Source organism: Aspergillus candidus (genome assembly GCF_002847045.1).
Source record: "Aspergillus candidus strain CBS 102.13 unplaced genomic scaffold BDW47scaffold_69, whole genome shotgun sequence".
Classification (NCBI taxonomy): domain Eukaryota; kingdom Fungi; phylum Ascomycota; class Eurotiomycetes; order Eurotiales; family Aspergillaceae; genus Aspergillus; species Aspergillus candidus.
The window spans coordinates 99,274-122,243 of NW_020194074.1; the positions used below are offsets into that span (position 1 = coordinate 99,274).

A 22,970-nucleotide genomic window follows, 5' to 3' on the forward strand; every position below is an offset into this window, starting at 1 on the left:
AATAGATTCATCGATCGACGTAATTGAGAATCATCATCCGACCGCTCACGTGGCTGCCTAACCGGGACGGAGAAGCGCCAAGTCGAACTTATTCTCCTCATCTTCTCTCCCTCTTTCTCTGTTCAATCTACACCCTTTAACCCCCCTCCACTCCACACCAGCATCGTTCCAAATCCATATCCTTTTATCATTAAGCTGAACCCGAAGAAGAACAGTCACCATGTCCTACAACAAACCCGTACGTTTCCCAACCCCCAAGCCAAGCCACCGCACACACCCTCCCGCAGAACCCAACAAATTAACAGACAAGAAGAAGAAGAATAATAACTAACAATCAATCATCAGACAAGTCCACCCCCAGCCTACCCCCAACCCGCCTACGACGCCGGCCCCTACCAAGGCACTCCCCCCCCTGGCCCTGGCGCCGCCAACGACTACTACAACCAAGGCGGCTACGGTCCACCCCCGCAACAAGGCTACGGACCTCCTCCGCCGCAGAATTACTACGGGTCGCCGCCGCCCCAAGGGCCTCCCCAGGGCGGCATGTACTATCAGCAGCAACCGGGGTATCCGCAGCAGCAGCAGCCGCAACCGGGGTACTACGCCGATGATCGGGGCCGCGACGGCGGGTCCGGGGGCGGGATCTGCGCGGGTATCATGGCTGCGTTGGCTTGTTGTTGTTGTTTGGATATTCTGTTCTAGGGGGACTGTTGGTGGTTGGTTATATTATAAAATCCTTCTGTCTGTGTGTGTTTGGGGGGTTGTTTCTCGTCGTCTGTCTTGTAAGATGGAGATGGATGGGGTAGAGAGATGAGATGGGTTGGGCGTTTTGCGTGGAGTATGGGGTTATTCCCTTCTTCTTTTTTTTTTTTTTTTCTTCTTGTTTTCTTTTCTTTCGCCTTCGTCTCTTATTCTTTATTAATGACTGAGTTGTATTCATTCGCATTGGTATCATATTGCATTACATCATACATCATACCCATCCATATCCTAGCCCGCGCAGAAAACAAACAACCAAAGACAAGGAACCGGAGAACAGGAAAAGAGAACAGGAAAGAATAAAAAAAAAAAAAAAAATTCAAGAACTAAGCTCACTCCCATAAGCCAACGGATCCCTCTCCTCCCTCCGATATCCCCTCCCGAACCTCCGTCCCGGCGGCGGTCGAGACACCCTCGACCCATCCACACTCGACTGCTCCTCAAACACCTCCACCACATGATCCTGCTCCGGATGACCCCTCGAACTCTCCTCCTCCTCAACAAACACCTCCCCGCCCCCATCCCCCCTCCGAAAACGCCTCCCCGGCGAAGGCGACACCTCCTCCTCAACCTCCACCACGCCGCCATCACCACCACCACCACGACGAGGCCTCCTCACCCATGCTCCTCCACCTCCCCCACCATGACCCCGCCGATACCGCTTCCGATCCCGATAGTAGCCGCCCCTCCCGCCTAAATCGACAGACTCGGACGCAGACGTCGTCGACATGGTCGTCATCGTAGCAGTTGTACCCGCCGTAACGCTTCCGAAGCGCCGTCCCGCTCCTAAACCCAGATAAAGCAGGTAGAGCAGGAAGAGAAAGCCTGCGATGCTGCCGAGCACGATGCCGACGACTGTGCCGGGGGCGGGCGACGTGTTCAGGCGGCCGTAGGTGGATGGGATGGAGATTGTGAGGTAGTCGTTTTTGGGGAGGGGGATCTGGGGGGGAGAGGTTCGTTTGTGGAGATGGATATCATTTTCATTTTCATCTTGTTCATCTTCTTCTTCGTCTTGTTGCTGTTGTTGGTTGTTTTCTATTTGGCTTTGAATTTGCCATGGAGGTGGTAGAGTTGTTGTGCTGGAGAGAGCAGGCATGGTGGTTGGTGGTGGTATTATTTCCCCATAGCCCTGCTTCGTGGTTTCGTTTCTTTTGGTGGTTGTGAAATTTGGGGTATTTGTTTGATGTTTATTATTTAAGGTTGTGATTTGAGATAAGTGAATGTGGTTCGGTTTAAGGTTATGGTTATGGTTTGTTTGTGGTTCTTTAGACTCCGGACTCTCTCTCGTGGTTGCCAGGGCGGCTGCGGATATATCCGATCTCTAGTTGGTGGTTGGATATGGTGGTGGATCATTGGATGGAGTCACTGTGGAGGTTCAGATCTACACATCAGTGTCACGTGTGACTGTCACAATAGCAGTGAATAATTCAGCATCACCATATAACTCCAGTAATTGAAGTCAATGATCTAACCTGGGATCGAGGATCAGCATCATCCATCCTTTATGTTTGACACTCAACTTGGAAGAAACAAGGCCAAAACTGCAGTAAACCAGGCAGATCGATCCACTTCCCGTCTCTCCGGGTGAAGTCATCGTCATCGCTTCTTATCCAGAACCCTCAAACCAGCTCGCAGACCAAATTTTTGATCAGATGCTGAATATAGGGTTACTCATAAGGCCTGAAAAAGTGTCACGTCGTCGTTCATGGCTCTCCGCCATTCTACGCTGTCTAGATTGATAGACGCCGAGGACGAAACCCAGCAAAGGACAGAGCATCCATCCCACTTACATTGGATTCTCAAAGTCAGTATATGACTGTGTGACGGTCATGGGAGCACTGGGTGATTCCCAGCAGATTTACTACGAATGGGAGATAAGCTACCAGACTGGGGGTACTTCTCTTCTTTTATTGCGATATGAGATGGTATGACTTTGAGTCCTCTCAAGCTGCTAGGGCCTATCAGCAGTGGCTGTAAGCCAATTAGGACTTAATGACAATCGTTCTTGTCTTGTATGCTGTGAGATTGTATTTGGGTCGTGAGATTGGTACTAACGTTGATCAGGAAAGGCATTGGCCGTCCAAACACCAATATACGCAGCTCTTTCGCATGCTAGAGCTCAGAACGCGCTATTGAAACTCTGCAGCGCATTTATATTTTACGCCAAGAGTGCGTACCTTGCTCATGCACACCATCGATGTGTTGTCACCCGCAGGGTCGACGCCAGGAAACCCAGGATCCATACAGACGCGATAAATCCATTATCAACGGTGATTATGGAACCTTTACTTCTAGAACATGGTATATACGACAAAGTCTCTAGAAGTCGCACACATATACCCACATTATCTCATCTTACACCACTAGCTCGTGGAGAAAGCGGATAGAAACTGGTAAGTGAGCATACCATGAGTGTTTCCATCCTAGCTCATAATACCAAGGCGATTACGAAACAAATGACTTACAATATCTACATTCTTTGGAAACTGTGATATTGCATGACCTAGGCGACTCTTCTGAACCCACACTTACAGAATCGATTATGTAGACTCAGATTCCATGGGTCAGATAGAAACTTTGTCAGACCGAAATATGAACCATCCTGAGATATGGATAGAATCAAAGAGAGCCAAGTGGCCATAAAATGGCCCACGTATCTCGATGACTACATTTGACTCAGACTCACAGAGATGACTACCTACTTGTTGAAACCTTTCGAAGGAAAGAGTTTGGCTGGTCGCTCACTTTACGCTTAGAAACTCATGTTCAACGTATAATGTTAATTACCAATCAATACCAGTTACTACACTAAATCAAAGGATTATCCCGGAGTCGTATGAATTCGACGAATATCTACCCAACCCTCTGATCTCATTCACACGCTTTTACCAAAACAGCTAATAAGCCCTCCGCTTCTTCCAAACCGGCTGCTCCGACCCCTCCACCTCCAACGAGGTCAACACAGGGGTCGTATACGTCAACTCGAGACTCTCGACCTTGGCCCCACCGCTCTCTAGCGCCCACACGCTCAACGCAATCCAGTTCCGGCCCTGGTAGTTCAGGATCCCCTGCGGCACGGGGTAGGCCGTCTGGGGACCGATATTGTTCACGAACTTGCCGTACTGGTACCCGTTGATGAACATCTGCACGCGGTACGCCGGCTCGCCCTCGGTGCTGTTCCCGAAGTGGAAGTAAAGCGGCACGTCCCAGCCTTGCGGGATGTCCAGGTCGAAGGAGGCGCTGTAGAACCCGATTCCTGGGTCCGTGAGTCCCTCCAGTGGACTGCTGGATGGCCAGGCCTTGCTGGGTGGCTTTGGCTGGTGGAACCCCTGGCGCTCGGCGAAGAGGCCGCCTTCGTTGAGGGGCCCGCGTGTCTTGTCGGCGTAGTCTTCGCCGCCGAGGTTGCCGGTGAGTTTCCATTTGATGGCGCTGGCGTCGTGGCCTGAGAGTTTGTAGTCGAGGATGCCCCGTGGGTTCTTCATCTCGTCTTCGCCGACGACCCAGTTTTCGTCGAGGCCCATGTTGTCGATTACTACTGTGAGGACGTAGGACTTGCCCTTTTGCAGTTGGGGGAGCTTGTAGGTGGAGTTGTAGTCTTTGTTGGCGTTGAGGCCTGTCCATGATCCTACGAATGTCTTGTCTAGCCACACTGCGCTGCCGAAGGCGGAGCCGCCCTGGGTGCGCACGAAGAACGTCGCGTCTTCAGCCTGGGTTGTTTCCGCGGCTGTGAAGTGCCCGCGGTAGATCAGGTAGCCGGTGTAGAAGCCGTAGTCCGACGAGTAGAGAGAGGTTGGCGTTTTGAGTGGGTGCATTGAGTTCTTCGTCTGGCGCAAGTTGGCCGCCGTCCAGGTGGAGTCGTCGTACGATGACTGGATTTCGGGAAGCGTGTCGAGATACTTCCAGTCGAGGTCCTTGAGGCTGGGCAACTTGATTTTAGGTGCCTTGTATTGGACTTCGGTGCTCCAGATGCCGTTCTTGTCGACCTTGTGGGCGGCTTTCTTGCCGTTGATGAACAGATTCTTCGCGCGCGATGGTGCCCCGATGACTTCTACTGGGGTGGTCGCGTTGAAGTCGGCGGTCAGGTGCAAGTTGGCGCCCTGTAGGTGGGCCGTCCGCACGAGATAGCCTGCCTTGACAATGAGGGACGAAGCAGTCTTGGCTCCGGTGCCCAGTCCGGGTGACTTCCCCTTGGAGGGAAGCTCAGGGACCCAGTAGTTGTACGCCGAGTTGCGGTCTTAACGAGTCAGTAGATTTCATGTTGAAGAGGCTGTGCAGCGGCTTACCGAGAAGAACGACCTTGAGATCACCAACCTCGACGATGCGTCGGCTCGACGAGACATCCCAAGCAACAACGACTGTATTCCTGATCTTCTTCGACTTGATTCCAGATTCGGAGCCTTCAACAACGGTGGCTTCTGATTTGGAAGCAATCGCAAACTCGTGGTGCTCATCCGGCCCACCGTACAGCACAAGAACCTTGTCTTTGCCAAACTTCTTCCAGGTGAAAACCTCCGCAGTCGAGTACAGCACGTTTGTCCCCGCCACATCGTAGTCCACGACGTGAATCTTGGAGTCACGGCCATTCAGAGACAGCTTCCCACCGAGCTGGGGAACAGTCAGATTGCCCGCAATCGTGGGGAGCCGAAGCTTGTAGGGAGTGGACGCCTGGCTACTATAATCGGTGTGTCGGACGATGAAGAACGACCCCGTCTTCTGTCCGATCAGCGGCGTGACGACCAGGTCGGCTGTATCCGCATAAACACCCGTGGTCAAGTTACCTGGTGTCGCAACAAGGTACGACGGGGATACCTTGGCGAAATTACCAATGAGCTTGAGCTCGCTGTATTTCTCACGGGTGATGTTGCGGCTCTCGGTCAGCGGCGATCCATAGTCGTACGAAGTGTATCCACCGGGATGGCCAAGATTGCCCCAGTTGGTTCCTCCGAAGGTCTAACTTCTTAGCATGAGTATGACATGGAGCAGGGTAACATACCATGTACAGATTGAGGATGGCAACCCCGAAGCTGAAGTCGTTTTTGTAGAACACCCTCTCGAATTCATGATTTACGAGCGCCGCGCATTTATCGAAACCCGGACCTCCCCACGGGTCAAAAGCACCGGCTTGAAACTAAGATTTTTAGTAGATTTTCCATATTGAAGAATGCAAGATCGTACCTCGACGAGAGAATATGGGGTTGACGGGCTTTGTTCAAGGTGTATCGCACGCCAGTCGGTCGGGAGATTACCCTTGGGCCACACATTCGGATTCGCCTAGTTTGTTAGATCATCTACGGTTAATTTGCTAGGATTAGAAACATACACAATCAAATCCAAGCCTAAGCACGTTAGATCACTTCTATATGAGAAGAGAGAGATACTTACGGGTAGCTGTCATGACCATAGATATCCACCTCACCTTTCCCAGTGCCCGGGGCATTGTGCCCACTAGCGGATGCATCGTTGCTGAGCATCGGTACCACGATGCCAGCCTTGCGAGCCTGGTCAATTACATATTGGAAATAGTCCGGGTCCGGGAACTTTTCGCCGTCAACGGCCCCAGTGTACTCGTTCTCCGGCTGGTAGATGATGACGGGTCCGCCGTTCGTAATCTGCGCTTTGGCAATCGTGGAGGCGACGTTGGCAATGTAGCTAAGCAATTAGCGTCCCTCATATACTTTGCTGTGTAGTAGATTGTAAATCGTACTTATCCGTAGCCTTCAAGAACTCCTTGTCATTTGCCCGCAGCGTGCCATTGACTCTCTGCAGCCAGCCAGGGTAGCCACCACCCGACACCTCCGCATTGATATACGGACCCGGGCGGGCAATCAAGTAGACGCCAGCTTCCTTTGCCGCGTCGAAGAACGGTTCAAGAGCAAAGATTCCATCCGCGCGGTAATCACCGGGCTTTCCCTCCAGGAGGGCCCAGTCGACGTAGAAAGAGACGCAATTGAATCCGGAGGCCTTGATTTTTTGGAGGAGGTCCAGCCAGAGGGATATGACCGGGAGCCTTATCAATTAGCGGGATCAGCACAAATGGTAAAAAGAGAGAGTGAACATACCGGAATGCATGGACCTCCGCACTGAAGAGCATGATCCTTTCGCCATTGACGAAGACTGATTTGTCATCCCAGGTTACCTACATTGTGTAAGCGTAATCTCAGTATATGGATCAGTAAACACGGACATATTTCTGCAATAGGTCCCGCTGCACCGGATCATGGTGCTCTATGAGGGTGAAGCCATTGAGGCGGTCCTTGATAGCGACACCAACCGCCTGGGTTGCCAACAAGGCAGCGGCAGCGAAAGACAGCAATTTCATGGTGTAAGGACCCAAAGGATACTGTCGTTGGGAAATGTATCAAGCTCAAGGTGGAGCTGCCCTTTAAATTGACATTGCTTCTCCATTCCAGTCGAACCGCAGGGACAGGGATGGTCAACTAGACATTCCTTGGCACGTGAGGTCATATTTCGCCAATATGTGAGGCCATTGACGCGACGAGTCCGTCCGTCCAGAGACTCCAGGTAGTGCGGAGTAGTGCGAACCGTCCAGGGAGACGAGGTGGAGAGAATAGATGAACGCGAACAAGGAGAGGATCTGGTCCATCTGGATCTCCACACGGCCAGACTAATCGGGACTGGCGTCGGTCCTGTCTCCGCATTCCTTCAATCTTAGTCCTTTCTCTCTCAACCTTCTTTCTACCTTGCTCTCAATCCACGCGATACTGTCTTGATTATATCGCCATCTCGATGAATTTGGCCTGTGACTATAATCACTATTAACAGCACTGTTGACTTAAGTGTTCAAACATAGTATAACCCCAACATCACCACAGCCAAGTTCAAAAACCAAGCTTATGTCCGTGCGGGGTGGATCGTCTGGACTCCACCCACCACCATTGTTGAAGACGCGCATGGTGAGCAAAGCAAGCGACAACACTAACGGATTCGGATCTGGCGGAAATTCTCCGATTTAGCCGACAGGTTATACCCGCCGATCGAGGGACTACTGTGCATGAAATTTGCCGAACATTACCCACGGCGATCGGAGAGACTGCTGGTTGGCGAACTGCTTCGATTGTCTTACCTGCGGTCTTGGGGAGATCTCCGCTATTGGCGGAAATATTGGGAGGAGTTGTCTATACCCCTGACAATGCAGATATGACGATGAGGGGTCGAGTTGAGATGGTGCCGTATATTCTGGGATGCTCTGGAGTCAGAAAGCACCGTCCGACCTTCCAGGCTACCAGACAAGGAACAACACTGGAGATGAAGTCTAATCTCATACGGGGAGGACGGCAGTGTAGAATGCCACCAATAAACACCAATCTCTCATGTACAACCATTTAGTCAACTAAGATTAATTCTCTTATACAACTCCATCAAATCCAATGCTTTTTCAACCAAACCCACCAGGCTAAACTCTATACAGTCGTGTTGAACCGATCCTCCTCGTCCCCAGCCTTGGTGTACGTCTCGCGCGTCTCCACGTACTCCTGCTCGTCCTGTCCGATAATCAGGTTCTCCTGCTTCAGCGCCTCCTCTTCGGTCTGCGCGGGCGTTGCCGACGACGACGGCGTCTGTTCTTTCGCCTGCGCCTGCCGCTTGATCGTCGTGTTGATCACGGGCGTGTCGTCGTTGAAGATACGAAGGAGCATCGCTCGGCGGTCTTCCTTGGGAAGCATCAGGTTGACCGAGTGGAGAGATCGCCATAGAGGGAGGACAATTCGCTCGCTGTTTGATTATTAGTCAGTTGGCCTTTGGGGTATATAAATGAAAAAGGACGGAAAAGAATAAACATACCTTCCCTGCTCATTACCAGTCGCCTGGGGATCAATGTACAAAACACTGCATCCCATGGGAATATCTCTGACGCGCTCGCCAATCTCGCCGAGATCCTTCCACCCATTGTCGTCGACCTTGGGGAACATCTCGATCAGCAGTCTCCGCAGCGTCTCCTTCTCGGTCAGCGTTACGGCACGCGCGGGGCCAATCCACGGCTCCAGCAGGCGCAGGCCATCGGTCTGGATGCGCCAGCGGCAGACGCCCGCGCGCTGGACGTCCTGCTTGACGAACATCTTGACACCACAGTGCACGATCTTCATGCCCTGGCCTTCGTTCGCGGTCAGGATGTCGCGCGCCAGGGCGCTGGTGTAGTAGATGGTCTTGGTGGGGATGGCCTGGGCGTTGCGGACCATGAAGCGATCACGCGGGAAGCGGTCTGACGCTTCGTAGAATTTGTAGATGGGGTCCAGCTCTTCGTTGCTGGGGTCCAGGTACTTGTAGGGCTCTTCCGTCGGCTGGCCGGGTTTCTTCTTCTTCGGCGCCTCGGTTTGCGGCGCGGGCTGGGCGGCAGTTTCCTGGGGCAAGGGGGTGGAAGAAACCGCGTCGGAGGTCTCAACGGCGTCAGACTCCGGGAGCGGGTGAGGCTTGTGGATGGGACGGTCGCCCAGCACCACCTCTGTGCCGTCCTCGAGCTTGGTGCGCTTAGCGGGGAGCTCGTCCTCCCTGCTTTCAGCGTCGCGCTTCGCGGGCGAGATCTGGTTCGTGGCCGAGTAGGGGGGCTGGTGCGTAGCTTGCGCGACCGACTGGTTCTTCGACGCTTCCTCTTCGGCTGCTTTGTCGAGCGTCACCATGTCGTCAAGCGCGTCGATCTTCTCCAGCGGCTCGCCGGGGCCATTCTTCTGCTTCGACTCGAGTTCCTCGGCAAGGGCGGCGACGGTGCCCTTGGGGATGACCTTGATCGAGTCCTCCGGCTTGGCGCGGATCTCGGACAGCTTCTCCAGCACGGTGATGAAGAAACCGCCGGTGTCCTGCAGGTGAGGATAGATGCGGACGCACCGGTCGAGCGGCATGTCGGCGTCCTCGGGCGGGAACATGCTGGTGGCGATGCGGCCCAGTCCGTTGATACCCTCGCGCTCCCTCTGCTCCTCGATTTCCTTCCAGTTGCTCCACATGCGACCCTCGCGGTCCATCACCTTCCACGTACGCAACCCGGGCCGCCTCTTCAGGCCTGGCAGCTCGTTGCTGCAGTCGACGATCCGGACGTTCGCCGAGCCGCCACAGCGCTCGATGGCACTGGCAATGACAGCCTCATTCTCGATGGGGTTCATACTGCACGTCGAGTAGACGACCCGTCCACCCACCTTCAGCATCTGCAGGGCACGCACCAGAATCCGCACCTGGACGGCATGGAGGCCGAGCGCATTGGTCACGGTCCACGTCTCCCAGATGTTGGCGTTCTTCCTCGTGGTGCCATCACCGGTACAGGGCACATCGGCGAGGATGCGGTCGAACTTGAGGTAGCGGTTCTTGCCTTCGGCCGGGGGCAACTTGATGGACGGGTACATGGTCGCGTCGTGGTTGGTCACGATCAAGTTGGGGGAGCTGAGGCGCTTCATCTGGTGGATAAGCATGTGCGCGCGCTTGTAGTCGCTGTCGTTGGCGATGAGAAGACCCGTCGTCCTTCCGTCGTCATTCAGACCCTCAGGGCCCATCGGCTCGGGAGTCGCAGATCCATTCTTCACCTGCGTGGACACCTGCGCCATCGCCTCCTCCTCTCCGGCATGCAGCAGCTCCATCAACTGCGCGGACTTGCTACCGGGGGCGGCGCACATGTCCAGCACCGTCATTCCGGGCTTGGCATCGATCAACAGCGGCGGAATCATACTGACGACCTCCTGGCGCGTGATGTTTCCGACCTCGGTCTCGGCGACAAGGAACTTCTGGAACGAGGCGAAGGGGCGGAACCGACGGACGACGTTCTTGGGGGTGGTCATGGACCACGCGAGCTGATCGGGATACCAGGGCACAGGGCGGGGCGGCTCAACGAAGCTACCCTCATACTCGATGGAGGTGATTTGGGGAACGTAGTAGTCCTTGAGTCTTTCCTGAACGGCGAGCGCATGACTATGACAATCAGTAAAATTTCACATGCGACTTCAGCTGCAGATATGCGAATGGGGAGGGAAAGGCAAAAATCAATCCAAAGTCAAATATCGCACAGATAAGGCATACCCTTTCGATCCCGTAAACCGGAAGCTGTTCGGCAGATCCCTCCGCAACGCAGCCCAGAACTCCTCCTTCTCCTCATCGGGAATAAAATCCTGGTTGTTGTAGTAGTTCTCGAACTTCTCATTAATCTTCGGTTGGTCCCTCCAATTGGTGCGCTGCTGTCCGCCGCGGCCGCCGCCTCTGCCGCCCTGTCGGTAGAAGAAGCTGTCAGTGGGGTTGAGATTGCGACAAATTCGATTGGGGACCAAGTAAGGGACTCACCTTCTTACCGCCACGTTTTCCCATGGCGCCGAGTAATTGAGATGGAGCGCGTATACTGCCGAAAAGCTAGATTTTCGACGCTGTGGATTCTCGATCGACGGAAGAAGCCGTCGATTTGCGGAATTTCGCTCGTCTCGCCATCTGCGGGAACATTGTTATCCCGGGTGAGTCAGCACCATCTATACATTTTCGATTTGAGGGCGATTTGAATACATATATATATATATATATTTAGTTGGGTATGACTTGAATAAAAGTGAATTGGTTTAGAAACCAGTGGCTTCTGTATGCAAATAAGACGCATGTGGTTGAGGGAGAACGCTGTTATCTCGATGCTACATAGCAGCAGTGCTGGTAGACAGTAGTGCATCCAAGGCTCCTCTGGACAAGAACCGTTAGATGATTGCTCCTAGATTAATCAATTGAGATGTATATGCTAAATACGTGGCTTTATAATAGTATGTTCATTTTTATTTCCCTTAACAAGGCACCCTGATGGATTCACTCCTGGTAAGACGTAACCCTAAACCCTAAGACAAGTGTGCAGGTTAGACAACATTCCTGTAACTCCTGGGTATACTACATATCATACCAGAGAATGCAATGCTATACTCGAGCTTGGTAAAGTGGGTATAAAGATGAAAGTCACCCAGAATGCAGCCCACAATTAATGCACGATGTCCGATCAAGTATGCTGATCCTTGTCAATTCCGGCTGGGGAAGCATGCATACATTCGATGTATCCAATTTCCATTGTATGTGGTACATCCAATCTATAAGTCTATCCAAGCAGTTTGTTGACCTTTTGACACACCTCCTTCATGGCTGACCCTGCCCACTCAAAGTCACTCAACTCCAGATAGACCTGCGCACTGATCCGAAACCACCATGCCCCCTTGAACCAGAAAACCGGCATATAGGTCTGCCACTCCTCAATCATTGTTCGCTGCATCCATTCGGAAATGTTAACGGGACGCCCCCGCCAGTTCATGCACTCATTTTCCTTCGGTGGGACCGGGAGGAGAATGTTGACCATGAAGCAGTCGGTGTATGTATGGGTGGGATTGTCCAGAACGGATGTCCCCAACGCAGCTGCTACAATTTTGCCGCCTTCACGGGCAAGATTCGTGCAGTAGCCACGGATCTTCTCCTCGCCACCGCAGACATTCTGGCGCCATTTGATAGCCGCGGGCACGGTCAAGAATGCAATGTTATCGTATGTTCCGGTATGCTCGAAGTTAAGCTCAAATTCGCTGTGTGTGTGCGGTGCAATCGAAACTTTCTTTTCTTCGTTTTGTGCTAGTCGTGGACGGAATCCATGACTAGTCGGGATGGTGCTCCTCATCATGGCCTGGTTGCGCTCCGGCACGTAGAACACGGCACAACCACGGGGAGTAAATAGCCATTTATGGCAATTACTCACGAGGAAGTCCGGATCGAGAGATGGTAGATTCAGGTCAATCTGTCCGATACCGTGAGCCGCGTCGATGAGACTCAGCACGCCCTCAGAGCGGCAGACGGCCGTGAGGGCCTCGAATGGCAGTCGAATCCCCGGGTTAGAGCTGATTGTATCGAATATGGCAATGCGGGGTCTACGCCCATCCCGGCGGGAGGCATCAATAGCCTCTCGAAAAGCAGCGACAAAATCGTCGTCTTCAACCGGGTAGGTGAGTTGGATTTGGCGGGTGCGCACGAGATCCCGGCTCGTCTCGCAGATATAATCGGCTGTCTTGCCGCATGCGCCATATACCACGTCAAACTCAATGATTTCATCTTTGCCGTCGGTGTTCCAGATCATGTTGCGAAACACGGTGTTGACACCAGTGGTCGCATTGGTCACGAAGACCACAGTTGACCGCGGAACTCCCAAGAATTGTGCAACTGCCGCACGCGACTCGTCGAGCAACTCAGGGAAGCGGTATTTAATGAAGGGGCAAGGCCGGGCTTCACATTCATCCCGCAACCTATTTGCCTCTCTTTGGATTGCGGTGGGACAAGTGCCGTAGGACCCTGGGTTGGTCAGTAGGGAACAAAGAACCCGACAGCAAGCAGTGGGGATGTACCATGGTTGAGGTTGTGGTAGCCAGGAGCAAAGGAGAAATGCTTCTTCATCTCCTTCCCAAAGGGCGTTGGCCCAGAGCCAAGAACTACATTCGCTTCTCCCATCGTGAGTGGTGTAATGTAGGTACCAAGTGGAAGAGGAACAGAAAGGAGGGGAAGAAGGATCATGGGTCTGGGTCTGAGGCAGCTTACCTATACTTAAGTTCCGCGTCGGCTACACCCGGTCGAAGACATTCACTCTGACTGGTGGTCGAACAAGTCAATGCACCTCCCCCGCACTAATCAGAGCAAGGGATTGAGATGACGATAACATTACCGTTGCATTCGTGAACGCTATCGTCCACGCTAAGAGCGATCTGGGGATGGATGCTTCGTATTGCCCCGCAGCGTGTGTGGTTATCACGAGAGGGTTATCAGCACAGCATGCCATACTCTATTTAGTATCTATCAACAATCAACATGCAGGAGTCCAAGGATGACATCGAGGTCACCAGTATTGACCAAACTGAGACGCATAAGACACCAGTCGATATTGAAAAGGAAGCGGCCGAGCAAAAGAATGTCGGAACACTCCAACGACGACTCAAATCCCGGCATGTTCAATTCCTGGCACTCTCAGGGGCGATAGGAACGGGACTCTTCGTTGGAATGGGACAGGTGCTTTCTCTGGCTGGTCCGCTGTCTGCGGTACTCGCCTATGCTATCACCGGCCTGAACCTGTTTGCAGTCATCAACAGCATGGGCGAGATGGGGACCTGGCTGCCACTAACGGGGGCGGTGCCTGTATTCGCCGCCAGATTCGTGGACGAAGCGCTGGGGTTCACGCTGGGATGGAACTACTGGTATCAATTTGCCATCGGCGTGCCGATCGAGATCAGCGCCGCGGTGATGGTCATCGAATACTGGCCCAACGGAGTGTCTACGGCGGCGTGGATCACCATTCTCTTTGCGATCATGGTCGTGACCAATAGCCTCCCGGTGCGCGTCTACGGCGAGGTGGAATTCGTGCTTGGGTCGATCAAACTGCTGACCATCGTCGGACTGATGATCCTCATGTTCATTATCACTCTGGGCGGCGGACCCAATCATGACCGGATCGGATTCCGATATTGGGTGCACCCAGGCCCGATGCTCGAGTATCTGGCGGAGGGATCGCTAGGACGGTTCCTCGCCTTTTGGAAGGTGTTTATCCAGGCGACCTTCAGCTACGGCGGCAGCGAGATGGTGGTCGTCGCAGCCGGAGAGACGGAGAACCCCCGGCGCAACATCCCCAAGGCCGTGCGACGAGTGTTCTGGCGAATCGCCATTTTCTACGTCGGCAGCGTCTTCCTAGTTGGGCTGTGTGTTTCTGCCCAAGACAGCCGGCTCCTCAACGCCATTGAGAACAAGGCGGCTGGCGTTGGAGCTAGTCCGTTCGTCATCGCCATCGCGAACAGCGGCATCCGCGTGCTGCCGTCGATCATCAACGCTGTCGTGCTGACGTCGGCTGTATCAGCGGGCAACTCGTTCTTCTACGCCTCGACGCGCATCCTCTACTCGACAGCGTTAGACGGCAAGGCGCCCCGGTTCCTCACGTACGAGAAGTTCGGCGTCCCCTACGCCTGCGTGGCCGTGACCAGCGCCCTCAGCTTGCTCGTCTATCTCAATGTATCCGCCAGTGCAGCTGAGGTCTTCTTCTGGATCAGTAACCTCAGCTCGGTGAGTACGCTGATCGTGTGGGCCTCCATCTCCATCACCTATGTGAGATTCTACCGCGGGCTCAAGCACCACGGCATCTCCCGGTCTACGCTCCCGTTCAAATCACCATTCCAGCCGTACTTGGCGTACTTTGCCATCGGGTTCTCAACCATAGTCGCCTTTTTCAACGGATACGATGCTTTCTTCCCCGGAAGGTTCAGTGCCAAGAGCTTTGTGCCGCCGTACATCGATATCCCGATCTTTGCCTGCCTGTTCCTAGGATATAAGATCGTCAAGCGGACCAAATTCGTGCGACTGGAGGACATGGATCTCTGGTCAGGGAAGGCGGAGGCAGACCGACTGGAGTCGGTTTGGGAGGAGCCCAAGCCTCGCAATTTCCTCGGTAGGTCTCTGAACTCGTGGAAGTGGCTACGTGCTAATTGTCGCAGAGAGAATATGGTTTTGGATTGCGTGAGGGAATCGAGTGTTGTAGTTACATTGGCAATTCCAATTTTCATATACCATGGTAAACCGTACTTTTCATTCCGAGTAATGATACTATTGTTCATCCAAGAAATATATTCTTGACCGTCGTTGTATATGTCTTGATCAGGCTGCAGTTGGTCTGCCATTACTCTTCGTCTGACCCCGGAGAGTCTGCACGAACGAAACACCGTGGAAAGTATCGAGTTTTCTCCTGACGCATGGTATTCATCGGGTGCTGTGAAGTCGGGGGATCTGAAATATGATCTAAAACATCTGTGGGCATCGTCCTAGGCAGGATAGGGCTTTGCGAACCCAAAAATTCCAAAGCATCTAGAGGCATCTGCCTAGATATAATGGGTTGTGGGCTGTGAAGATGCCCTTGAACCGCCGGCGAATGTGGAGGTGTTCGAGTCTGTTCCAGAGCTTTTCTGGATACAGTTTCGCTGAAGGCCGGCGTCGCAAAGCCCACCTGCTCAGAAAAAAGCAACCCAGTCTCAGAATCAGGCGCTGAACTCTTTGACGGCGTGGGTTTAGGAAGCAGCGGTCTGAGGCCGGTGGTATCAAGGGGTGGGAGAAGTGAGGAATCTCCCATGCTTCTGGTCTGGATCCCGCCCTCCACAATCTGGGGAGTCAGTGGTGTTTTGAATATGAGAGTCTTTTGCTTTGAATAGTTGGCCTCCTATATCGTGTCAGTGAACTATATAAGAGACCTAGAGAACCTTGCCAGGCAAACTAGGGACTTGCATTGTAGGCCCGACATCTCTTGCAGGTCTTGCACGGTCGGTTATGTTTCCCCAGGTAATGATGTTTTGGGAACCAATGGTGGCATCTGCTGCATATTCTTGAACTATCCATGTCGTAAATATATGGTCTGATAGACGAATATGGGGATAGAATGGATGGTTGGGTGAGTCCATCGCTGCAGCTCAGTTGAGATTACTTGGGTGGAAAAGAGAGTATTTGCTGAGAGCGAGCAGGGTCTACCAGATCACTCTTTCTCTATTTGACCAGGGACAAGTGGTCCCTTATTATCCCGCTACTTCTTACCAATTGACATTGTGAAAGGGGAAAGAATGATGTGATATTCTCTCCTTCACTGCTAACTCTACCCAACGCGAATAGAAACACTATCTCGATCCCGAGCCCTAAGCACTAATGCGAGAAGAAGGCTTCAAGATCTCTGGCTTCGTACTCTCATGGTAATATATCATGACCGCTACGCCAAAACGTTGACTAGCGCTTGGTATAGGGCTTAACCTGACTGATATCTCCAACATGTCACCACAATTAGGGTGAAGATTCCACATATGATGTAAAAGTTGAAGGTGATCGACAGCCGATCCCCCCTGCTCTTCTATTGCGGGGTATCAGTCAAGAGGAATCAAAGTCAGTTTAATTCGACTAAAGCGACCTTGAAAATGCCGAGGAGCCTAGATCCGTCAGCTTCTCACATGGACTGCCTCGCTGTCGGGGTGACCAGCCATTTACTCCGCGCCCTATATGACTCGGGTCAGTTCGTTTAAAACCTCCAATTACCCCGTGGCTATGTGCGCGACAATCTTTGAAGTACTATTCATTCCCCAAGATGGGACCCGCGCAAACGAATTGGCTTTGGCAGCTCTTACTAGTCTTCAGCTGCTACTGCGCCCAAGCAATCGCCGATGGTCCCTGCGAAAACTCCCCAACCTCCCGACGTTGCTGGGGTAAATACAATATCACCACTGATTATTCGGTCATCACGCCTGATACGGGAGTTACAAGAGAGGTAGGCGGGCACTCCGGCTTTTCGGAGATCCCAGCTCACGACGATATAGTACTGGCTCGCGGCGCAAAATCTCACCTTGGCCCCGGATGGCTACGAGCGACAGGTCCTCGTCTTCAACGGAAGCTTACCAGGCCCGACGATTGAAGCAGACTGGGGGGACACGATCGTAGTCCATGTGACGAACCAGTTGACGGACAATGGGTAGCTATCCTCGTCGTGCCCCGATAGTCAATAGCGCACTGACTAGATAGAACCACGGTCCATTGGCACGGAATTCGCCAACAGAACTCCAATCCTTCAGATGGTAAATGACCTCAACTCCGTCCTCCCAGGTAGTTGTTCATCTCTAAACCTTCCAGGCGTCCCTGGCGTCACGCAATGCCCCATCGCCCCCGGCGACTCCATGACGTACCGCTTTCGCGCCCAGCAGTATGGCACCGCGTGGTACCATGGGCACTTCAGCATGCAGATGGCCGACGGTCTCTACGGGCCGATCGTAATCCACGGCCCAGCAAGCGCCGACTACGACGTCGACTTGGGCCCGGTGTTCGTCTCCGACTGGTACCACCAAAGCGCCTTCATCACCTGGAGACAGAAAACCATGTACGGCGGGTTCCCCGTGCGTACCAATGCCAACGCCGAGAACGGGCTCTTCAACAGCACCAACAATTACCCCTGCGACGACAGCGACGACCCGGCCTGCCTGGGGACCGGCAAGCGCAGCGAAACGACTGTCACCAAGGGTAGGCGGTACCGGATGCGATTGATCGACTCCAGCCTGGACGGGTGGATGCGAGTCTCCATCGACAATCACAAGTTGATCGTGATTGCAGCGGACCTAGTTCCAATCGTACCGTACGTGACCGACAACGTGGTGATAACGTCGGGCCAGCGCTACGACATCATCTTTGAGGCAGACCAGGACGTCGGAAACTACTGGATGCGCACTGAATACCAGTCCGTGTGCAACATGCTGGACATTGACCGCAACGACATCCGCGGCATCCTGCACTACGAGGGCGCCGAACCCGACGTGGAACCGACCAGCGAAAAGTGGCCAATCCTGCCCGCGTGCGGCGACGAACCCTACGACAAGCTCGTGCCGTACGTGGCCAAAGACGTCGATGTGGCAGACACGCAGGAGGATCTGGGCATTGGGTGGTTCTACGAAAAGGATCTGGTCTTCCACTGGGCAATCAACACCAAGCCTTTGACTATTGATTGGGGTCATCCGACGGACCTGCTCGCCGCGCAGCATGCGGTCGAATACCCAGAGGAGACCAACGTGTACAACATCTCGGGGAACCAGGTACTTTTTGTCATTCCATGTCCAAATTTCGGCACCATCTCAATATTATCAGTAACGAGTGAGGCTAACACCCCACAGTGGACCTACTGGGTCATCCAAGACGTCGGCTTCGTCGACGCATTCCACCCCTTCCACCTCCACGGCCACGACTTTCACATCCTAGCTCAGGGTCGCGGTCTGTACAACCCTATAACTGTTAAACTCAACCGCAAGAACCCACCGAGGCGTGACACAGCTACCATGGCAGGGTCCGGGTATTTGGTAATCGCATTTGAAACGGATAATCCGGGGTACGTTTTGTTTTCCCTCACGCTTATCTTTTTTTTTTTTTTTCTTTTTTTTTGTGATATCCGGCTAATCAGACGCAATAGGTCCTGGCTCATGCATTGCCACATTGCATGGCATACAAGCCAGAGTCTGGCGCTTCAGTTCGTTGAGCGCGAGTCGGAGATTCCGGCGTTGATGGATATGGAGAAGTTCCAGGATACGTGCGATAAGTGGGAGCGGTATGCTGAAGGGGCTGCTCATGAACAGGATGACTCTGGAATATGAGTATATTATAGTATTCGACATGCCTAGGTAATATATACAACCCATTTCGGTATGAATGTTATACCTTAGTGTATAGGATCGGCACTAGGGCTACAGTATACATCGGAGAACTCTGCCGCAATACTTTGAACTCCGTATGATACTGGCATGGTGGGCATTTCAACGGATAAATTATCAGTTGAAAATGTACCTAACTACGTAAATATCATACGTAAATATCATGGATTTTATACTGAAAAGAAAGTTAAGAAGGAGAGACGTGATCTATCCTTACTCGCTAGGCATCATCCATGGTGATTACCCGATGAGGACATTTTCGCATCTGTCCACTATCTACTCGTCAGTTTGAAAATAACACCGAACACAAAGGTATCAAACTATGTTTGATGCAATACCAGGCCTTGCTCATATATAGAGTCGGGGCTCTGTGCAGGCGGCGCTTGTCGCTTTGTGATCTTGGAGCAAGGCAGAAAGCGGGCGAGGTTTGTAACCTCCGAGGTTATCTACCACCGTGTCATTTTCATCTCAACAACACCTACAGGCATCTCACACAGTCACGTTCTTAATAGCAGTGATGGTAGGCAAATCAAACCGTTTTCTTGATGGTGACGTGGCTTTTTCTGCAAATTCTGCCACAGGCAACTCTTAAACCAGCAGACGGCCATATTTTCAACCTTCTATATTAAGTGAGCCCTACCATCAACTGACTGTCTTTCCAACAAGACTTCCACACAGAGAGAGATTTACGAAGCGCTACAATGTCAGCACCAGCTCTACCTACCGAGATACTCGACCACATCTTTTCCTACCTCCACCCAGACGAGCTTGGTGGATCTCGACAGAGCCAGTTGATTCCGTGGTGCACATGGCGCAATCTATGCTTGGTGAACCATAGCTTCTATTTCGCCGCCAGTGCAAAACTCTATCACACGTTCAACTATGACGGCAGCTTCAACCAGAAAAATCGACCATGGAAGTTCCTCCGGACGATCGTCGAGTCCCCAGGGCTTGCGAATCAAGTCCGGACGGTCGACATCCAGCATATGCTAAAACATAACGGGTCAAGAAGCCACAATATCGTCGGGGATCTAGTCGATGATTACCTCGAAATTGTGGGAAGGGCCGTCATACATGCAGGATTTTCCGAGCTAGGTCTAAATAATATCGTGGACGTTTTTCGCATAAATATTAGCACCCCACTCGCTGCGTTGATCATCGCGTGCCTCCCGAGGTTGAGAACACTCTACATGCACTTTGCAAATGAAGATCCGTTTATGGAGATCCTTCTCTCCTACGCAAGCAATGTTCCTTCTCGTTGGGTCTCAAATAAATCTCGACCACAAGGTCCGATTTTGCAGCAGCTAGAATGCCTGTTTGTCGCCTCAGATGGGCATTTCACGAGGGGCGGCTATTCCCTCCAGATTGACGAGAACCGGCCCTTTATGTTTCTCCCAAACCTTCGCCAACTGAATTTGATCAAAGCCAAATTAGTGCCTGATATCTTGACGTGGTCCTCCCCGCCATACACCGCGACGCTCTCTCCACATCTTACGAGACTCGCAATCGACTTGGACAATTGTTCGCAGCTCAGTGAGCTTTGGTGCCTCCTCGATTCTCTCTCCGGCATCACTCATTTGTCCCTAGATTTTAGTGGCGTGGCTTCTTGGGTGCTTTGTTCGTACTCCAATGCCGTGCTCTGGAAGCGTCTGGCACGATTTCAGGACACCCTTGAAGAACTAGACATCTCAATGGGTACCAGGAGTATGTTCGGTGACCCGCCCAGAAGCTTTTCGCCAGGATGTTCTCCATATTGCACCCCGGTGTGGCAGTTTCACAAGCTCAAGCGGTTAAGTATTCAGCCGGATATGCTACTAGGGAACTGCAAGGACCACCCGGCACCAACCCAGCCCACCGGCCATTGGGCGGATGGTCTCGAAAAGCTACTCCTATACGGGTGGCCTTCCATATTCAACAATCTGGAGACAATGCTCGAATGTATCGCGAGAATGAAACATCCCCCAAGAAAGATTTACGTAGTGAGCGACGGCACCTACGACGTTCTACAATCTGTAGCACAACAGCTCGAACACAGATGCGCTGCCAGGGGGATTCCGGTCGAGAAAGTCCACCACCAGATCCCCTATGGAGATGACTGGTACCTAAACTTTCGCAGTTCAAGCATTCGAAGGCGGACGCGACCTAGCTACAATAATTGAATGTCAAGTCCACTTGAGGCACAGCCCCGAGCCACTACCCTGTACCCACCAAATCTTACTAACTAAGTAATAACTAGTGGGTGACACAGCAGAACAGCAAAGTTTCACGGCCCATTTCTCTTCCTCATAGCGGCTCTTGCCAAGCTTCTCACTGCCGACAGCCCCTCAAGGGCCCGTGATCAATAAGTACTCGGTTCAGGTAAGTCGGCTGAGAAATGCCAACCCAGAACACCAATATCTATAGGTGCCAACCAACCCAGATCGGCAGATCGGCAGATTACGGCTCGCATTGACAAGACACGAGGGGAGCTCGTGAACGTGGATTATGTTGATGGGTCAACGTCCCACCTTGAACGAGGCTCCCAGAGTCAAACCGCCATTTTGGTAGGGCATTGGCCATAATACTAGCCTTCTCTCAAAAGGATCGACATCCATGACATGAACTATCTTCTGTCTCTCATCGTGTTCTAAGATTGGACACCTCGTATTTCAGAGCCGAGAAAACTCTACACAAATTGAGTTCTTCTCATCATCACCGTAGTGTTATTCCGGTAGTTAATTTCCTAAATGACTGCCAGTAAACCAGAGAACATCATGGAAGTCAGACCTACAGCTCGACTTCTTCGCCTCTGAGACTTATGTTGACATGCCTTTCAACGGTACAGCCCTCCGTTTCCACAGTCTTATTTGCGCCCCCCGATTGACACTAAGCATTTCAGCCCATTACGCGAAGACAATAAAGAAATGACTATCAAGGCATCCAGCCCTGAAGCTAACCTAGCTCAACGCTATTTTAAACCATGCCGTCCCCACTGAGGCTCCGTCTTGTCTGCCTGGACCCTGTAGGGAGAAAAGGCTATATAGTACAGCTTAGGCCCCAGGCTCAATTCTTCCTTCCTATCCATCCATAAAATCATTTTTTGATTCCTGTTTCTACAGTCTATACATATCTCACACCCAAGTGATATACCCATACTCACATCACATAAACCAACTGCAAAATGGGCGGCGATCACGGCCACGAATGGTCCAACAGCTTTTGGGACTGCTGCTCCCCGAGCGAAACATGTTAGTAGTCGTACTTTCTTTGAATCCTAGAGAAACTCCCAGCTAACAACAACCAACCGCAGGTTTTGAAGGATTCTGCTGCCCATGTTGTCTCCACGGCAAAACATCCTCGCGACTCAGAGACCCTGCTTTGAAGAATGGCAAATCCATGAATGGCGACGTACGACCACCTCTCCCTCCCTCCCACACCCCAATTCACAACCCAATCCTACTGTCCACGAAACTCACCATTACGCTCATATATAGTGCTGCATCTACCTCCTAACAGCCTACCTAGGCTTCCACTGGGTTCCACTAATGTTCAAACGCGGCGAACTCCGCGAACGCTTCGGCATCCAGGGCTCTGGATGCGGCGACTGCGCGTCGGCCTACTTCTGCCCCTGCTGTTCGCTCATGCAGCATGAGAAGGAAGTTGACGATCAGTCGGGGCGTATGCAGGCTCCGGGGGGGTATCAGGCTCCTCCTGGGATGACTTATCATGCGCAGTGATTTTTCTCCATCTTTCTTCTGTTTTATGGTTGGATTTTTGAATATGTTTCTTGGGATACCTGTTTGGTTGGTTTATTGGATTGGGTTATTTTGGATACTATATACGACATACGACATACGATATACGATATATACGTACTACTACTATACGAAACTTGGACTCAATATGATACTCATTTAGGATATATACTCTGAAGTTGAGTAAGTCTACTTCTTCATACATATCCCAGCAATTCTTAACAGTTCTAAACATAGTAATCAGACAGAACCCTAATACAAAAACCATCAACACCCAGACGTCGCAATCAAAAAAAAA

The 22,970-nt window shown here is 52.2% G+C and overlaps 9 protein-coding genes across 9 annotated transcripts; 5 read left to right on the forward strand and 4 right to left on the reverse strand.

Annotated features, from left to right (window-relative positions):
• The first annotated feature begins 27 nt into the window (after positions 1–27).
• On the forward strand, positions 28–879 carry BDW47DRAFT_112781 (uncharacterized protein). Its single transcript, XM_024814244.1, has 2 exons — positions 28–238; positions 346–879. Exons 1-2 carry the CDS (start codon positions 221–223, stop codon positions 700–702), a joined length of 375 nt encoding a protein of 124 aa, XP_024668166.1. The 5' UTR covers positions 28–220; the 3' UTR covers positions 703–879.
• A 183-nt stretch (positions 880–1,062) lies between these two features.
• On the reverse strand, positions 1,063–1,932 carry BDW47DRAFT_112782 (uncharacterized protein). The gene has a single exon (XM_024814245.1). It carries the CDS (start codon positions 1,853–1,855, stop codon positions 1,079–1,081), a length of 777 nt encoding a protein of 258 aa, XP_024668167.1. The 5' UTR covers positions 1,856–1,932; the 3' UTR covers positions 1,063–1,078.
• Positions 1,933–3,656: 1,724 nt separating this feature from the next.
• BDW47DRAFT_134509 (glycoside hydrolase family 35 protein) lies at positions 3,657–7,078 on the reverse strand (the record flags this gene model as incomplete). Its single annotated transcript, XM_024818106.1, has 9 exons — positions 3,657–4,993; positions 5,043–5,709; positions 5,753–5,887; positions 5,935–6,030; positions 6,080–6,095; positions 6,142–6,408; positions 6,464–6,766; positions 6,819–6,895; positions 6,944–7,078. The coding sequence occupies 9 exons, from the start codon at positions 7,076–7,078 to the stop codon at positions 3,657–3,659; spliced, it is 3,033 nt and encodes a 1,010-aa protein (XP_024668168.1).
• A 1,027-nt stretch (positions 7,079–8,105) lies between these two features.
• On the reverse strand, positions 8,106–11,108 carry BDW47DRAFT_112787 (tRNA (cytosine-C5-)-methyltransferase). Its single transcript, XM_024814246.1, has 4 exons — positions 11,032–11,108; positions 10,774–10,958; positions 8,560–10,665; positions 8,106–8,490 (listed from the first exon to the last, which is right to left on the reverse strand). The coding sequence occupies exons 1-4, from the start codon at positions 11,053–11,055 to the stop codon at positions 8,181–8,183; spliced, it is 2,625 nt and encodes an 874-aa protein (XP_024668169.1). The 5' UTR covers positions 11,056–11,108; the 3' UTR covers positions 8,106–8,180.
• Positions 11,109–11,748: 640 nt separating this feature from the next.
• On the reverse strand, positions 11,749–13,210 carry BDW47DRAFT_112788 (putative aminotransferase family protein (LolT)). Its single transcript, XM_024814247.1, has 2 exons — positions 13,095–13,210; positions 11,749–13,041 (listed from the first exon to the last, which is right to left on the reverse strand). Exons 1-2 carry the CDS (start codon positions 13,195–13,197, stop codon positions 11,813–11,815), a joined length of 1,332 nt encoding a protein of 443 aa, XP_024668170.1. The 5' UTR covers positions 13,198–13,210; the 3' UTR covers positions 11,749–11,812.
• A 298-nt stretch (positions 13,211–13,508) lies between these two features.
• On the forward strand, positions 13,509–15,835 carry BDW47DRAFT_134511 (amino acid transporter; the record flags this gene model as incomplete). The annotated part of the gene is made up of 3 exons (XM_024818108.1): positions 13,509–15,172; positions 15,221–15,228; positions 15,797–15,835. The coding sequence occupies exons 1-3, from the start codon at positions 13,552–13,554 to the stop codon at positions 15,833–15,835; spliced, it is 1,668 nt and encodes a 555-aa protein (XP_024668171.1). The 5' UTR covers positions 13,509–13,551.
• Positions 15,836–16,840: 1,005 nt separating this feature from the next.
• BDW47DRAFT_129346 (multicopper oxidase-domain-containing protein) lies at positions 16,841–18,881 on the forward strand (the record flags this gene model as incomplete). The annotated part of the gene is made up of 6 exons (XM_024816977.1): positions 16,841–17,020; positions 17,070–17,221; positions 17,272–17,324; positions 17,380–18,329; positions 18,408–18,619; positions 18,701–18,881. The coding sequence occupies 6 exons, from the start codon at positions 16,841–16,843 to the stop codon at positions 18,879–18,881; spliced, it is 1,728 nt and encodes a 575-aa protein (XP_024668172.1).
• Positions 18,882–19,639: 758 nt separating this feature from the next.
• BDW47DRAFT_134513 (uncharacterized protein) lies at positions 19,640–21,283 on the forward strand (the record flags this gene model as incomplete). Its single annotated transcript, XM_024818109.1, has 2 exons — positions 19,640–21,036; positions 21,187–21,283. 2 exons carry the CDS (start codon positions 19,640–19,642, stop codon positions 21,281–21,283), a joined length of 1,494 nt encoding a protein of 497 aa, XP_024668173.1.
• An 815-nt stretch (positions 21,284–22,098) lies between these two features.
• On the forward strand, positions 22,099–22,654 carry BDW47DRAFT_129347 (PLAC8 family protein; the record flags this gene model as incomplete). Its single annotated transcript, XM_024816978.1, has 3 exons — positions 22,099–22,165; positions 22,228–22,325; positions 22,412–22,654. 3 exons carry the CDS (start codon positions 22,099–22,101, stop codon positions 22,652–22,654), a joined length of 408 nt encoding a protein of 135 aa, XP_024668174.1.
• Positions 22,655–22,970: the final 316 nt, after the last annotated feature.

Bases quoted from the DNA above. Each gene is read 5' to 3' on its own strand.
- BDW47DRAFT_112782 (XM_024814245.1), bottom strand. From the start codon at position 1,855: ATGCCTGCTCTCTCCAGCACAACAACTCTACCACCTCCATGGCAAATT.
- BDW47DRAFT_112787 (XM_024814246.1), bottom strand. From the start codon at position 11,055: ATGGGAAAACGTGGCGGTAAGAAG. The intron at 10,959-11,031 runs GTGAGTCCCTTA...TTCTACCGACAG, and splicing joins GAAAACGTGGCGGTAAGAAG to GGCGGCAGAGGCGGCGGCCG. The intron at 8,491-8,559 runs GTATGTTTATTC...ATAATCAAACAG, and splicing joins ACTGGTAATGAGCAGGGAAG to CGAGCGAATTGTCCTCCCTC.
- BDW47DRAFT_112788 (XM_024814247.1), bottom strand. From the start codon at position 13,197: ATGGGAGAAGCGAATGTAGTTCTTGGCTCTGGGCCAACGCCCTTTGGG. The intron at 13,042-13,094 runs GTACATCCCCAC...TGACCAACCCAG, and splicing joins CTACCACAACCTCAACCATG to GGTCCTACGGCACTTGTCCC.